The sequence below is a fragment of the Anser anser genome (genome assembly GCF_964211835.1).
Source record: "Anser anser genome assembly, chromosome: 1".
NCBI lineage: Eukaryota > Metazoa > Chordata > Aves > Anseriformes > Anatidae > Anser > Anser anser.
Genome location: NC_139720.1, coordinates 21803288 through 21820899, shown reverse-complemented (window position 1 = coordinate 21820899; position 17612 = coordinate 21803288). Strand labels below are relative to the sequence as shown.

The 17612-nt window shown below is 49.1% G+C and overlaps 1 protein-coding gene across 5 annotated transcripts in view; it reads left to right on the top strand.

Annotated features, from left to right (window-relative positions):
- Positions 1 to 17184, top strand: part of TUBGCP6 (tubulin gamma complex component 6) — a 40416-nt gene extending 23232 nt beyond the window's left edge. For all 5 annotated transcript variants that reach the window (XM_083820046.1, XM_083820047.1, XM_083820045.1 and 2 more), the window contains one exon: positions 1396 to 17184. In XM_083820046.1, coding sequence (XP_083676172.1) covers positions 1396 to 1487 — 92 coding nt within the window. In that variant the 3' untranslated portion in view covers positions 1488 to 17184. The remainder of the gene's footprint in view (positions 1 to 1395) is intronic.
- Positions 17185 to 17612: the final 428 nt, after the last annotated feature.

Genomic DNA, 17612 nt, shown 5'->3' with positions numbered 1-17612 from the left:
GCTGAATATTACCGTTGTTACGGGATTTGAAAGTTCTGACTCCCATGTTAGACTAAGGCTCAGAGAGCCTCCCCGCAGTATTTGAAGCTTATATCCAATGCTCCAGGCAAGTATTTCTCAACTGCACAGATCAATTCCAAACGTTTTGTCCTTTAACATGATAAAATTTCTTCTTGCTGTCAGCTTAGTCTATAATATGAAGAAATGTATCTTTCCATTTCTCTTTCAGACCTTGCTTATGTTTTTAGTAGATGTTACTTGTCCTTCCCCTGAGTACAAAGGTTGTTCACGGGGTTTGGTTTCTTTCAGAACCCCCTTAATTCCTGGAGGAAGTGGAATGTTTCCTTAGTTCTATTTTTCTAGAATATTTTCTAGTCAGATTATATTCTTCAGGAAATGAGCTGCCCTTCTTATTCTTTAAGGATGTCCAAAAATGGTGTCAAAGGACCAAAAACAGATATTTCAGGATGAGTTAGAATGGCTGCTTCCAAATTCAGCAGGAAGTCAGAACACCTCTGGGAGCCACCTAAGCCCATACTACGAGATCTATGGTTGCTTCATGGACAGAGATTAATAAAGCGTTCTGTAAGGAAACCTGCCGAGTGACCCAGTTCTTTACACCCTCTTTATTTAGCACTACAAAACCAATGTGTGCTTGTTCATCTACACTTGTTCGTTCAATCACCGTGTATTGTAAAGTACTCTCTTTCACAATGCATCGATGCAGTATCCATTGAAAGCCAATGCAAAGTAGTCTGGCCTTCAATGGCGGTGGTGCAGGCCCTGACTTCTAACTGTACACCTTCCCTTCTTCCTTGCATGCTCCTGCTGCTTGCTGATTCCCTTTATGTTAGTGCATGGGATGTTCACGAGCTTAGGAAGTTTCAGTTGCCTCCTTTGCTTTGTTACTAAGGATGTTTAGAGCAGTCAGTTTGTTTATTCATAGAATTTGAGGGATTTGTCCTAGGAATTTTGATATCCTCTCTCACAGTGGACTTAGCCTAAGAAAACTTCAGCAGAACGTCTCTCCCGGAGTTCACCACAGGACCTAAACATGCTTCCCGGTCAGCTGATACTATGATAAGAACATCCCATCTTGTTGTAAAAGCAGCTTGGAGAAAGCATATTCTTCATTGGAACAATACAGTTTCACTTAAAACCAACATGTAATCTTCCTCTTGCATCTTGAAATTTTTTATAATTCCAGAAAGAGATACTGGACCTGTCTTATACAAAATTACACATTTGTATCCATTGTCCTTAGATTTCAACAGTAGGCTGTTTTTTTTGTTTGTTTGTTTGTTTGTTTTCCTTAAACAAAAATGCACAGATACTGACTGACATTAGAATATTAATCTTAGTTGAAGCTTATTTTATTTTTTGTTTTTCTTCCAGTGGTAACAAAGCTTGTAAATAGAGGATACCAGCCACATTTGGAGGACTTTCTACTGCGAATCAACTTTAATAACTACTACAAAGATAACTAAGACCTTCAGAGTAAGGATCGCTGATTGCATGGTAAAGCTGAAACAGATAAACCTATATGCTTATAATTTATAGAAGCTTGTGTAAATGCCATGCAAGAGGCATTTTTCTCCAGTGAAATAACCCATCATCTAATAGCTTGAAGAATATCAGCACCACATGCAGAGAACAATATGTCTTAAAATTCGTAACACCTTCCAGTTGCTTGACCTACTGAGAATTGATGTTGTCATTATTGCAAAGAGAAGATGAGTGCCAAGTCTTAACAGGGGAGAGAGTGCAGAACTGTACATCTGTGAATGTGTAAATGTTGTATTTTCAGTGTTGTTATTTCCGCCAATGTAAATATATGTATGTGAAATAAAATATACTTTCTAAAATTTTTAGACCAGTATGAGGTAACGAGGGTTCAGACAACCTATTTCATGTGTTTTATTTTCACATTGATCTTACTTCTCAGTCTAAAGATGATAATTAGTTTCTTGAAGGCTGGTAATTACAGGGGAAGAAGGGGCCTTGATAAAACGCAGTGAGATCTGCTCACTAGGAGCTTGGTATTTGACTATTCAAGCACTCATGCCCAACTTACTTTCCTTATTTCTGATTTAAGCTACATATCTTATTTTGCACTGATTCCGTAAAAGAGCTAGAACAGAAATTCAGCATCACTAAAGCAAAACAAAACTCCAACTGCTGCTTCCTGCTGCAGGATCACGTTTCACTCTTAATAATTTTTCTGCTCCTTGTTTGCTTTCTATTTTTCCTTTTAACATTGTCAAAAGCAATGATTGAACTTTTAACTTCATGGTACGAAAGTGGTGTAGAGAGGCAGTCTGCCTGGAATTTTTCAGGTCTGAAACGTTGATTTTGAGACTATGAGGTCACAGTTGCTTAAAATGTAGATACAGTCATCAGAATCTCAGTTTCTGATTAGTGCTCACTTAAAGGTACAGACACAGCCAACATAACAGTACTATGGAATATTGACTATGATTATTTTTAATGTATACAGTTCTGCATTTTTTTTTCTTTCTGAAATATCAGCTAAGCATTAGAGCCAGAATGCATCAACTGTGAAGCTGACCTGAGGGTTTTGCTCCTGCGCTGGTACCAATGCCAGGATCAAAGATCAAGTAACACCCAGGTGTAACACATCTTCTATTCTGTTTCCCTACCTGTGCTTTATTTTACTCATTTCCTTCTGCTGTGCAGAGTCAGAGACTGGTTTGGGTTGGAAGGGACCTTAAAGATCATCTAATCCCAACCCCCTGCCCTTGGTCAGGGACACCTCCCACTAGACCACGTAGCTCCAAACCCCATCCAGCCTGGCCTTGAACACCTCCAGGGATGGGGCACCCACAGCTTCTCTGGGCAGTGTGTTCCAGTGCCTCACCGCCCTCTGAGTGAAGAATTTCTTCCAAATATCTAGTCTAAATCTACTCCCTTTTAGTTTAAAGCCCTCCCCCCTTGTCCTGTTGCAACACTCCCTGATGAAGAGTCCCTCTCCTGCTTTCCCGTAGGTCCCTTTAGGTACTGGAAGGCTGCACTCAGGTGTCCCTGGAGACCCATGGATGCCTCTCCTCAGGTCCCACGGAATTGTGCAGGTAGGTTCCTTAGCTGGTCTCAAACCTGATCTTCTCTCATCCTCCCAGAATAGGAATGATCGAAAGAGCAGGTGGCTTGCAGATTTATATATTTTGTTGCATGTTTGTCTACCCGAGTTGCTGGTCCAGAACTAAGCTGAGGCAGCTATGTGTGCATGCACAAGTTCCCCTCCTGTTCCGACCGATGCCTTGTCCTGACACAACTCTCCACTAGAGAGCAGCCAAACGGCTTCCACAGGGAGCAGCTGATGTTTGGGACCTCAGAGCTCTGCACTGCAGCTAATTAGAGGGCGAAAGTCGTAGTGTTCCCCTGAACCCAGTGTAACTGCAGGAGGAAAGCCCCCACCGCCTACCTGTAGCCAACTGACCTGCCTTAAGTGCCGAGCAGGCCATTGATACCGCATGCAGATTGCGTGGGAAGAGGGACGAGAGACAAGGCAATTCAGAGCCCCAAAACTGAGCTCCTCCTGCCATTATGTACGAGCAGCCACCACCTCTCATGTAATTTCTAAAGGAGCTCTGTGTAATGGAGGAAAACAGGAAGGTTAGCAAGAGCTAAAAAAAAAATATCAGACTTCTCAAATGCCAGCCCCGAGTACTGCTCATCCTCTTCCCACTGCCTACTGATGCAAGATTCCCCAGCATGGTGTTATAAAACCTGCCTTAGGTTGCTGCATTCCAGCTTAGTCCATTCCCTGTTAGTGAAAGGCACACTAAACTGACAAAGAACAGCTAGTTTCTTGTAAATTTATCCAAAAAGTGCCTTTTTTTTTTTTTCCTCCTTAATCCCTTATGCTTCTTGCATCTTCCTATTTGCAGTTTTCAAACATTTACAGAGCTAGTGAGTTGGGGTTGGACTACATGACCTGGAGCGATCTGTTCCAGCTGCAGCTGCTGTGTGCCTTTCAGGTCAGCTTCAACGCTGTTGCTTGAATTCGTTTGCCTTGCATGCCCACTCCTTGCTCCCTGCTCTCTAACGCTGAGTGTAGTATCCAAATTCATCCCTTTGGTACACCTTCTGAAAAAAAAAACACAAAGATTTTACAGCAAAGTTAGGCCTTCAGGTGCAGCCTGGACGTGCCACCTTTGTTCCTTACAGACAGAAGACTTCAGGAAAGAAAAAAAGTACAGCAGTGAGCATGGGCTGAGCCCGGCCTGCAGCCAAGCAGCCGCGCAGGTGCTCCCTCAGCCCCCGCCACCACACGTGGGATGGGAAGGAAAACAGGGAAAGAAAAACAAGGGGGTAGGAGCAGGGAAATGCTGCGGAGGCCTCGCTCCTCACCTCCCACAAGCAGATTGGTGTCCGGCCCTGCTCTGAGCGATGGCTCCCTTGGCAGACACCCCAATTCCTAGTTTTTTATCGCTGAACAGGATGAGCTAAGGTGTGGAAGGAGCCTCGGGGCCACTTTGGGCCACCTGTGACCCCTCCCACCTCCTCACCCACCACTCAGCCTGGGGGCCTTGGGGATGCTGAGTGAGAAAAAGAGCAGGCCTTGACACCGGGAAAACAGGGCCCAGCCGCAGCCAAAACACCGGGGCGTTACCCTGTTATCTGGGCTGGCCGAGCCGCAAAGGCCAAACAGCTCCTGGGGGGCTGTGGGGAAAGTTAACCTCCTCCTGTCCGGTACTATTAATTCTAATTTGAAAAATACCGCTGGTTTCGAAACAGCTGTTCAGCGATATCAAGAAACCCCTCAAACTGGAATAACTAACACGTTTTCAACTCAGTGATATTGGATGGGCAGCTGAGCAATGCGGTGGTTGTAGCAGCGCTCTGCTTTTCTGCATGGTAAAGCCTCTGAGTGCTGGACTGAAAGGAAAGTCATCCAGAAACCTCTGCAAGGCTGAATTTTGCCTCAGAGCTTTGGAAGCAGTAACTGCTAATTGCGGAGGAACGGTGGAGGACGGCCAGCCTGCTTCCCTGAGCGCGTGGGGCTGGGCAGAGGGGGAGCTGGCTCAGTCCATCTTGGACCTCTTCTGCCCTGGTTTTGTTTTCTTTCACTGAGGAGAGATCTGGTACCTCCCGGTCTGGGGAAGAGCTGAAAGGCCGCTCCTCTTTTTTTTTGGCAGTGGCAGGAGAGGACAGAGGGGAGACACCAGTTTTCCAAACAGAAACGTGATGCCAGTCTTGCTACTGAATTTGTTAAATCACAAAAAGAGCGGTTCAGACGCGATGCCTGCGGCGCTGACAGGGAAAAGCAGAGGGAAGCAGCCAGCGGCTGCCCCGGCTGCTCCCAGCACTGCCCACGGCATCAGCCAGGCATCCTTTTCACTTCTGCCTGCAGCTCACACACCACAACAGGGAGGCTGCTTTGGTGACCGAGCAGGCTTCGCATCCCCTGCCAGGCCGGGGGGTCAGCACGGCTCTGCCATCCTCAGTGAAACCAGTTCCCAGGGCTTCGTGGTCCCCGGCTGAAAAAATAATAAAGACATTACTTTTTTTTTTTTAATGAAACTTTTTAGCAAAAAAGGCAGCAAATGCTATTTAAACATCAATTTAACTATATATTGTTATACCGTATTATTAAAATATTAATTTTATTTATTTATTAAGTCCACTCAAGGATTTAAAAAAATAAAAAATAAAAAAACAGTACATGAAGTAAGCTTTGCAGGTCCACTTAGCCTACTAAAAATGTTTCTGCTTACACTTGCATAAAGTGTGATTAAAGCTCACCTCTGGATTTATTTGCTGAATGCGCAGGTTTGGCAAGAAACCTGCAGTGCTGCAGACTTGTCCTTGCCCAGCCAAAACAACGGCAGGGGAGAAACAAGAACAGCCCAGAGCTTCAGATTTTTGCCTGCCTTGGCTGTGGAGAAGGGCAAGTGCGACTTTTCTCCTTGTTTTTCTGCTCCCCTGTTAATTAGGGAGCTGCTGTAAAAGCTGCACAAGTGGTTATTTACCATGCCCGCCCCTTCAGCCCTCTGTCACTGCTGCAGGGAGGTTTGGCTGCCCCTGGCACCCCAAACCTGCCCTTCGGGTGCTGCATAGGTCATGACAGCACAGCTCGGTGACACTACACAGGCAGCCCTTGTGTCCTTTGGCTTCCCCACGTCACCGTGCCACTGCCCTCTGTCACACAGCAGCTGTGCCCAGCACTTGCAAGGCTGACTTAGGGGTGCGGGGAGAACTCAGGTGCTAAATGGGGGCAAATGCCCAGGACCACATCTGGGCAGCTTTTGAAGATCTTCAAGAAGGCAGACTCCGCAGCTTCTCAGTCACCCACACACAGCACAGAAGTGTTTCCTGAGGGAACCTCCCGTGTTCCAGTTTGTGCCCATTGCCTCTTATCCTGTCCCTGGGCACCACTGGAAAGAGCCCGGCTCTGTCCTCTTTGCACTCTCCCTTCAGGTATTTATACACATTGATGAGATCCCCCCTGAGCCTCCTCTTCTCCAGGCTGAACAGCCCTAGCTCCCTCAGCCTTTCCTCATAGGGGAAGTGCTCCAGCTCCTTCATCTTCTGGCCCTCCAGCAGACTCTCTCCCAAATCAGTTTCCCATGTTGTAACTCTGTCCATTGCCTCTCATCCCTCCTGTGCTCCTGAGCAGAGCCTGCCTCTGTCCTCTCTGCATCTCTCTGAACATTTGCTGTAGACAGCAAGACATTTCCCTTTAGCCTTCCCTTCAGGCTGAAGAAAAGTGGTTCTCTCTGCCTCTCCTATGCACAGCCTTCGACCATACAACACGAGCTGGGCGGTTCTGCCCAGAACCAGGTTTTGACTACACCACCACCAAGCCTCAGAACAGTTACATACTACTGCTTATCTGGCAAACAATGCAATACTTCTCCACCTCAAACCCACACTTCTTTGTCTGCCCACTCCCACACCATCAACACTGCTAAGGAAAAGGCATAAGCTTTGCTTATGGAACCCGTAAACGATCAAGTGATCTGTTAAAATATCTGATGCAATGTAACGGGGAGATGGGGTTGGTTTAAAGCCACGTATGGAACTACATCAGTCCGTTGGGTTTGCCAGTAACCAGCCCTGGAGTAAATGGAGAAGGATCCTCCCCAAGGGATGGCTGCCTCCACTGAGCCTTGGCGCTCGCGGGGAAGTCTCCTGTACTCACAGGCTCTGGGAGTGAGAAGGTGGCCTGAAAGCTGCAGAGCCCATTTATAGATTACTCAGTCCTGACAGTGAAATGTAGCCACAGGCCAGAGCTCCACCCTATCCAACATGCTCTATACTAGATGGTTTCCACTCCAAAGAGTCCCATTCTCTAAGACTGCTGAGATCCTTAAAAAAAAAAATAAAAAAAATTTCAAACTGTATGAACTACTCGATCCTATTTAAAAGACTTTTTTTTTTTAAAAGCATTTTCACTTTCAACCTAAAAGCCTATTTCTTTAAGCAGAATTTAAAAATCACATCCTGTATCTGTTAAGACCAGGTGGTTGTTTTACTTTTTCTTCCTCCCACCCCTCTCCTTCTTACACCCTTGGGATTAAAGAAGTGTCAGTGTAGGTCTTACAGCCATGTAACTAAGAGGGAAGTTTCCCTTTGAAAAAGGAAAAAGGTCCTTACCCTGCTCCAAACATACTGCCAAAAAACGCTGGTGAGGCAGAAGACTGGCTGTGATAAGTCACTCCTCAGAAAACACTGCAAAAACGCTATGTGAGATTGTGGTGATCCAATCTGGCCATCCGACGTTGACACAGAGCTAATGTTTCTACAGCAATAAGTCCGCTGAATGGTATGGTTAACAGAAAGAGTCTTTCAGGAAATAACAGGCGTGAACAAGGATATCAAAATTGCATTTTGATTTTTTTTAATAAAAGAATTAAAGAAAGTAGCAGCACTTGTTTGAAAAGAAATAAACAAAACCCAAAAACATTCCAAAGTGAGAGTTGACAGTAAAACATCAGACAATTGTAGCTCTATAAGCTTATGAAGCAGAGTTATGGTGATACCTTGAAGCCTTGAGAGGAGTCCCACTGCCAGAAGACTCTCCAGTTTTGAGATCTGGGTACCACCTGCTTGTAGGCAAGGGTAGATCACAGAATCACAGAACTGTAGGGGTTGGAAGGGACCTCGAGAGATCATCGGGTCCAACCCCCCTGCCAAAGCAGGTTCCTTAGAGCAGGCTGCCCAGGTAGGCGTCCAGATGGGCCTTGGATATCTCCAGAGAAGGAGACTCCACAACCTCCCTGGGCAGCCTGTTCCAGTGCTCCGTTACCCTCACCGTGAAGAAGTTCTTTCGCATGTTGGTGCGGAACTTCCTGTGCTCTATCTTGTGGCCATTGCCCCTTGTCCTGTCCCCACAAACCACTGAAAAGAGGTTGGCCAAATCCCTCTGTCTCCTACACTTAACATATTTGTAAACATTAATAAGATCCCCTCTCAGTCTTCTCAAGGCTGAACAGACCCAAATCTTTCAGTTTTTCCTCACAAGGAAGATGTTCCAGGCCCCGTATCATCTTTGTGGCCCTCCACTGGACTCTTTCCAGGAGATCCCTGTCTTTTTTGTACCAGGGAGCCCAGAACTGGACTCAGTACTCCAGGTGAGGCCTGACCAGGGCAGAATAGAGGGGGAGGATCACCTCCCTTGACCTGCTGGCCACGCTCCTTTTAATGCACGCCAGGATCCCATTGGCCTACTTGGCCACCAGGGCACACTGCTGGTTCATGGTCTACCTGTCGTCCACCAGGACCCCCAGGTCCTTCTCCTCAGAGCTCCTCTCCAGCAGGTCATCCCCCAGCCTGTACTGATACATGCAGTTGTTCCTTCCCAGGTGCAGGACTCTACACTTGCTCTTATTAAACCTCACTTGGTTTCTTCCTGCCCAGCTCTCCAGCTGGTCCTGGTCTCGCTGAATGGCAGCACAGCCTTCTGGTGTGTCGGCCACTCCTCCCAGCTTTGTGTCATCGGCATACTTGCTGAGGGCAGACACTATTCCCTCGTCAAGGTCATCGATGACGATGTTGAACAAGACCGGACCCAGCACTGACCCCCGGGGAACACTGCTAGTCACAGGTCTCCAGCCAGACTCTGCACCGCCGACCACCACTCTCTGAGCTCGGCCAGTCAGCCAGTTCTCAACCCTCCTTACTGTCCACTCCTCTATCCCACACTTTCTCAGCTTTGCTAACAGGATGTCATGGGAGACAGTATCAAAAGCCTTGCTGAAGTCAAGGTAGATGACATCCACTGCTCTCCCCCCATCTACCCAGCTGGTGATGCCTTCATAGAAGGCTACAAGGTTGGTCGAGCACGACTTCCCCTTGGTGAATCCATGCTGACTACTCCTCATAACATTCTTCTCTTCCAATTGCTTGGAGATGACATCCAGAACAAGCTGTTCCAACACCTTTCCAGGGACAGAGGTGAGACTGGCTGGCCTGTAGTTTCCCGGATCCTCCTCCTTGCCCTTCTTGAAGACCAGAGTGACATGGGCTATCCTCCAATCTTCAGGCACCTCTCCTGTTCTCCACGACCTTTCAAAGATGATAGAGAGCGGTTCGGCAATCACCTCTGCCAACTCCCTTAGCACACGTGGATGCATCCTGTCGGGACCCATGGATTTGTGTCCGTTGAGCCCACTCAGGAGCTCCCCAACTACCCTCAGGTCAACCACGGGGGAGCCCTCCATTTCTCAGCCCCTTTCTCCCCCCCACCAGGGTCGAGGAGTCCCGGGGGGGAGTCCCTGAAGCAAAGACAGCATTCAGTATCTCCACCTTCTCGACATCTCCCGTTACCAGGGCACCCCCCTCGTTCAACAAGGGACCTACATTATCCCTAGTCTTCCTTTTACTGTTTACATACTTTAACAAAAAAAAGAAACACCTTTCTTATTATCCTTTATCTCTTTTGCAAGCTTCATCTCTAGGTGGGCTTTAGCCTTCCTCGTCACATCCCTGCGGGCCCTGAGAACACGTTTATACTCCTCTCAAGAGGACAGGCCCTTTTTCCACATTTCATAAACCTTCCTCTTCCTTTTGCTTATCAATGAGCTCCTTGCTCATCCATGCAGGTTTCCTGCCCCCCTTCCCCGATTTCCTACTCTTAGGGATGCACCGATCCTGAGCTTGGAAGAAGTGCTGTTTAAATGTAGCCCAGCTCCCACAAGCACCCTTGCCTTCTAGTAATGTAGCCCATGAGATACCCCCAAGCAGGTCCCAGAAGAGGTCGAAGGTGGCTCTCCAAAAGTCCAGGGTAGCAATCCTACTTTTAGCCTTACTTATTCCACCAAGTTCCATCTTGAACTCCACCATCTCATGGTCGCTGCATCCCAAGCTGCCCTCAACCTTCACATCCCTAACAAGCCCATCCCTGTTGGTAAGGACAAGGTCCAGAAGCACCCCTCGCCTTGTTGACTCCTCCACCACCTGCGTCAGAAAATTGTCTTCAACGCATTGTAGGAACCGTTTGGACTACGCGTGCCTAGCCAAGTTGCTTACCCAACAGATGTCTGGATAATTGAAGTCCCCCATGAGAACCAGTGCCTGGGATCGTGAGGCTACTACCAGCTGCTTGTAGAAGGCCTCATTGACCTCCTCCTCCTGATCTGGTGACCTGTAGTACACCCCCACAACAGTGTCCCCCATACCAGCCCACCCCTTAATTCTCACCCACAAGCTCTCCACTTGTCCTTCACCCTCCCCCAGGTGGAGCTGGGTACACTCTAATTGCTCCCTCACATAAATGGCACCTCCTATCTGTCTCCCTCGGAGACTCCCAGGAGCCCCTCAGGCTGCCGATTTCTTGCTGCAGCCCAGCCACCTGCTCGAGGAGTTCCTTGAGCAGGGCACACCTGCACCCACGGCAGTCCTCTCTTCCCTCAGGACCCGGGGGGGCTTCCAGATTGTGGAGCTCCCTGCAGTCTCCAGCCTGGACTGCCACTTCACCCCTCAGGAGATCCACCTGAGTGCCCACATGAGCCCAGACAGGCCCTATCTCCTCAGTTTGGGTTGCCGCCTCGGACCGGCTGCTGCGACAGGTGCCCACCACGGCGAACTCTAGGTTCTAAGAGGCAGAGTTCCCTGAGGAGAGGAGGGGAAGAGAAAGGGAGGTGGGAAAGGGAGGAGAGGATCCTCCTCGCACTTCTCCCTGCCCCACGCGAACTGCCTGCGCTCACTGCCAAGCCGGCCCTGTTAGTGGGCCCTGTTCGCGGCGCCCCTAGGGCCTGCTTTTACAGCGCCAGGGGGTGGGCGGGGGGGCTGCCGTCACCCCGGCTCCGCCCGCAGCACGGCACAAGCACAGCTCCTGCCTGCTCGGGGCTGGGGCTCTGACCGACGGCTCTGTGCCGCGTTACTGGGGGGTTTAGGGGTTGGCTCCGTCCGTCTCCCTGCCACGAGCCCTCCCTGCAGCCGATCCGCGTGAGGTGCTGGTTAAAATGGCGGGAACTTTATAGCCACAGGACCAAGTCCAACCAAAGTGTTTTTACAGAACACTGTTGGTGCTAAGGAGTCACAAATTCATTTCGAGTACAAGTCGTTCTACACAAGCATAACATTTGTTTAATAAGAATTACTTTTAACTATTTCATGTACAAGTTATAAAAAAAGCAGCAATTTATGATTCAACTATTTAGACTCCCAAATGTTATAGACTCTTATTTCCTTCTCTCTAAAGAACTGATCAGAAAGATAAAGTTCTTACCTAGATTAAAATTGGTTTAATTATCCCTAACAATCTCCCACTGACACATTGTTCCAGAAACAAGAATGGAAGAAGCTGTCTATCATCAGGATGAAACTATTGTCAAGCCCGTGAAGAGCACAAGTACTCCATTTGGATTCTGGTCATCACTTTTATTCATACAAAGCATCAGTATTACCACATGCACTGAGAAACCAAGCATTTGAATGCCAGCACAGTTATAGAATCAGAGAATCATTAAGGTTGGAAAAGACCTCCGAGATCATCTGGTCCAACCATCACCCTACCACCACTGTCACCCATTAAACCATAGAATGGCCTGGGTTGGAAAGGACCTTAAAGATCACCTAGTTTCACCCCCCCCTGCTCTGGGCAGGGTTGCCAACCACTAGAGCAGGCTGCCCAGAGCCACATCCAGCCTGGCCTTGAATGCCTCCAGGGATGGGGCATCCACAACCTCTCTGGGCAACCTGTGACAGTGCCTCACCGCCCTCTGAGTGAAAAACTTTCTCCTAATATCTAACGTAAATCTCCCCTGTCTTAGTTTAAAACCATTCCTCCTTGTCCTATCACTATCAACACCTGTAAACAGGCATTCCCCCTCCTGTTTATACACTCCCATCAAGTACTGGAAGGCCACAATGAGGTCTCCCTGGAGCCTTCTCTTCTCCAAGCTAAACAAGCCCACTTCTCTCAACCTTTTTTCATAGGAGAGGTGCTCCAGCCCTCTGATCATCTTAGTGGCCCTCCTCTGGACCCGTTCCAATAGCTCCACATCCTTCCTTTGCTGGGGGCCCCAGGCCTGCACACAGTATTCCAGGTGGGGTCTCACATGAGCAGAGTAGATGGGGACAATCACCTCCCTCTCCCTGCTGGCCACCCCTTTTTTCATGTAGCCCAGGACACAGTTGACCTTCCAGGCTGCAAGCGCGCACTGCTGGCTCACATCCAGCTTCTCATCCATCAGGATCCCCAAGTCCTTCTCCCCAGGGCTGCTCTCAAGTTCTTTTTCGCCCAGTCTGTATAAATACCTGGGATTGCCCCAGCCCAAGTGCAACACCTTGCACTTGGCCTTGTTGAACCTCATGTGGTTCTCATGGGCCCACTTCTCCAGCCTGTCCAGGTCCCTCTGGATGGCATCCCTTCCCTCTATTGCATTGACTGCACTGCTCAACTTGGTGTCATGTGCAAACTTGCTGATGGTGCACTCGATTCTGTTGCCTATGTCGTTGATAAAGATGTTGAAGAGCACCAGTCCCAAGACCGACGCCTGAGGGACACCACTTGTGACCGGCCTGCACCCAGACATAGAACCGTTGACCACAACCCTTTGGCTGTGACCAGCCAACCAATTCTTTATCCACCTAACAGTCCATCCTTCAAATCCATACCTCCCCAATTTATAGAGAAGAATGTGGTGAGGGACCATATCAAAGGCTTTGCTCAAGTCCAAGTAGATGACATCCATTGCCCTTCCTTTGTCCACCGATGCCATCATTCCATCATAGAAGGCCACAAGATTGGTTAGGCAAGATCTGCCTTTCGTTAAGCTATGCTGGCTGTCTTGGATCACCTCTTTATCTCGTGTATGCCTTAACATGTGTTCCAGGAGGATCTGCTCCATGGTCTTCCCAGGCACAGAGGTGAGGCTCACTGGCCTGTAGTTCCCTGGGTCTTCCTTTCTCCCTTTCTTAAAAATGGGAGTAATGCTTCCCTTTTTCCAGTCACTGTGGACTTCACCTGACAGCCATGATTTTTCAAATATGATGGAGAGCAGTTCGGCAACCACATCAGCCATCTCTCTCAGCACACCAGGATGTATACCATCTGGCCCCATGGACACGTACAATTTCCTTAGGCGGTCCTGGACTTGTTCCACTGTCACAGTGGGATGGAATCCACTCCTCTCACCCTCTCCTCATGGTTCAGGGTCCTGACAGCTCCCCACACCTTCCTTTCAGGTAGTTGTAGAGAGCAATAAGGTCTCCCCTGAGCCTTCTCTTCTCCAGACTAAACAACCACAGTTCCCTCAGCCGCTTCTCATAGGACTTGTGTTCCAGGCCCTTCACCAGCTTCACAGCCCTTCTCTGGACAAGCTCCAGGGCCTCGATGTCCTTCTTGTAGTGAGGGGCCCAAAGCTGAACACAGTACTCGAGGTGCGGCCTCACCAGAGCAGAGTACAGGGGACAATCACCTCCCTGGTCCTGCTGGCTATACTATTGCTGATACAAGCCAGGATGCTGTTGGCCTTCTTGGACACCTGGGCACACTGCCGGCTCATGTTCAGTCAAGCATCAATCAGCACTCCCAGATCCTTTTCCTCTGCACAGCTTTCTAGCCACTCTCCTCCAAGCCCGTAGCGTTGCATGGGGTTGTTGTGGGCACAGCGCAGGACCTGGCAGTTAGCCATGTTGAACCTCATTCACAGAATCACAGAATGGTAGGGACCTTGAAAGATCATCTAGTCCAATCCCCCTGCCAGAGAAGGAACACCTAGAATCACAGAATATCCCGAGTTGGAAGGGACCCACATGGATCATCGAGTCCAACTCCTGGCACCACACAGGTCTACCCAAAAATTCAGACCATCTAACTAAGAACACAGTCCAAATGCTTCTTAAACTCCGACAGGCTTGGTGCCGTGGCTGTGTCCCTGGGGAGCCTGTTCCAGTGCCCAACCACCCTCTCAGTGAAGAGCCTTTTACTGATATCCAACCTGAACCTCCCCTGTTGCAGCTTGACTCCATTCCCTCGGGTCCTATAACTGGGCACCTAGATCAGGTTACATAGGAATGCGTCCGGGCGAGTTTTGAATGTCTCCAGAAAAGGAGACTCCACAACCTCTCTGGGCAGCCTGTTCCAGTGTTAAGTCACTCTCACTGTGAAGAAGTTTCTTCTCACATTTCAGTGGAATTTCCTATGTTTTAGCTTGCACCCATTGCCCCTTATCATCGGATGTCACTGAGAAGACCCTGGCACCATCCTCCTGACATTCACCCTTTACATATTTATAATCATTAATGAGGTCACCCCTCAGTCTCCTCCAAGCTAAAAAGACCCAGCTCCCTCAGCCTTTCCTCATAAGAAGGACGCTCCACTCCTTTAATCATTGTGTCTCTTCACTGGACTCTCTCAAGCAGTTCCCTGTCCTTCTTGAACTGAGGGGCACAGAACTGGACACAATATTCCAGATGCAGTCTCACCAGGACAGAGTAGAGGGGGAGGAGAACCTTTCTCGACCTACTAACCACACCCCTTATGATACACCCCAGGATACCATTGGCTTTCTTGGCCACAAGGACACAGTGCTGGCTCATGGTCATCCCGCTGTCCACCAGGACCCCCAGGTCCCTTTCCCCTACACTGCTCTCCAGCAGGTCAGTCCCCAACCTATACTGGTGTCTGGGGTTGTTCTTGCCCAGATGCAGGACTCTACACTTGCCCTTGTTACATTTCATTAAGTTTCTCCCCGCCCAATTCTCCAGCCTGTCAAGGTCCCACTGGATGGCAGCGCGGCCTTCCAGCGTGTCAGCCCCACCTCCCAGTTTAGTGTCATCAGCAAACTTGCTGACAGCGCACTCCATTTCCTCGTCCAAGTCATTGATGAGTATATTGAACAGCACTGGTCCCAGTACCGACCCTCGAGGGACTCCACTAGATACAGGACTCCAACTCGACACTGTCCCATTAACCACAACCCTCTGGCTTCTTCCCTTCAGCCAGTTCACAGTCAACCTCACTACCCGATAGTCCAGACCACGCTTCCTCAGTTTAGCTGTGAGGATGCTGAGGGAGACTGTGTCAAAGGCTTTACTGAAATCAAGATAGACCACATCCACTGCTTTACCATCATCTATTCACCTGGTTATGTCCTCAAAAAAGGGTTGGTCAAGCACAACTTCCCCTTGGTGAAACCATGCTGACTGCCCCTAATGACCCTCTTATCCTTGCTATGCCTATAGACAGCGCCAAGGATAAGCTGCTCCATCACCTTTCCAGGGATGGAGGTGAGGCTGACTGGTCTAGTGGGGCACCCCCCTGGTAGGCTCACTAAGCAGCTGAGTCAGAAAGCTGTCTTCCACACACTCCAGGAACCTCCTAGACGGCTTCCTCAGGGCTACGTTGTATTTCCAGCATGTGTCTGGGAAGTTAAAGTCCCCCATGAGGACAAGCACTGGAGATTGAGCAACTTCCGCCAGCTGTTTGTAGAATGCCTCATCCATCTCTTCATCCTGGTTTGGCAATCTGTAACAGACCACCCCAGGATGTCCGCCTTGTTGGCCGCCCCGATCCTTATCCACATGGACTCTACCTTATCATTCCCTACCCCGCTCTCAACAGCATCAAAACACTCTCTGATATAGAGCCATGCCACTGCCCCTCCTCAGTTGCCCGTCCCTTCTGAAGAGCTCATAGCCATCCATTGCAGCACTCCAGTCATGGGAGTGGTCCCACCACCACGTTTCAGTGATGGCAACTAGGTCATATTTTTCCTGCCACACAAAGGCTTCCAGCTCCTCCTGTTTGTTGCCCATGCTGCATGCATTGGTGTAGATGCACTTCAGTTGCAACACTGCCCTCACCCTCAACCCTGGGACTGTTCCTCCAGGCTCATCTCTACAGAGCCTCATTTCACCCTCGTCCCCCCTTCATACCTAGTTTAAAGCCCTCTCTATGAGCCCTGTCAGCTCCTGGGCTAGAATCTGTTTCCCCCTTTGAGACAGGTGGGACCCCTCTACAGCCATCAGGCCAGGTGCTGAGTAAACCTTCCCATGACCAAAAAAATAAAAATAAAAAAACCCTGCAATGGCACCAGCCTCTCAGCCATGTATTGATCAGCTGGGCTTTTAGTATCCCTCCCTGCCACTGAAGGGATAGAGGAAAACGCCACCTGCACACCCACTCCATCCACTAACCACCCCAACCCCCTGAAGTCCCTTTTGATAGCCTCCAAGCTTCTCTCAGCAATTTCATCGCTGCAGCCTGAATTATCACTAAGGGATAACAATCGGAGGGGCGAACAGGGACAGGAAGTTTCCCCACAACTCTTCGGGCCCAACCAACCAGACAGTTTTTAACCCAATGAAGCGTACACCCATCCAAGCCTTGAGCAGCCACCTCCTTCAGGAGAATGCTGTAGGAAATGGTGTCAAAAGCCTTCCTGAAGTCTAGGTAGACCACATCCACAGCCTTTTGCTCAACAACTGGGCACATCAGTGAGGCCGGTCTTCTTCTGGCACTCCTCCTAGCAGTTTCCTATAAAGGCAAAGACTGCCCTCAGGAAGTCCAGGGTAGCAGTTCTGCTAACCCCTCCCCTTACTTTTCCAATAATCAACACCACTATTAATTCATGATGGCTATACCCAAGACAGCCTCCAATCTTCACATCACCCACAAGTCCTTCTCTGTTAACAAGCAAAAGACCCAGTCGGATGCCATCCCCAGCTGGCTCTCTCACCAGCTGTGTCAGGAATTTATCTTCCACACACTCCAGAAACCTCCTACACTGTTTCCTCTCTACTTTGTAGTATTTCCAGCAGGCATTTGTTAAGTTGAAGCTCCCCGCAAGGACAAGGGCTAGTGATTCTCCCACCTGCTTGTAGAATATATGATCTGCCTCTTTGGCCTGGTTAGGTGGCCTGGAAGAGACTCCCACCATGACACACGCCTTGTTGGCCTTCCCGCTGATTCTTACCCATACACACTCAGTTCTGTCATTGCCATTGCTCAGCTCCAGACAATCCAAACACTCCCTAAAATACTGGGCTACCCTCCCACCTCTCTTTCCTAGCCTGTCCCTTCTGAAGAGTTTGTAGCCATCCATTGCAGCCCTCCAGTTGTGCGAGCCATCCCACCGTGATTCTGTGACAGCAACTATGCAAAGCCCTCTTGCTGCACAACGGCTTCCAGCTCTTCC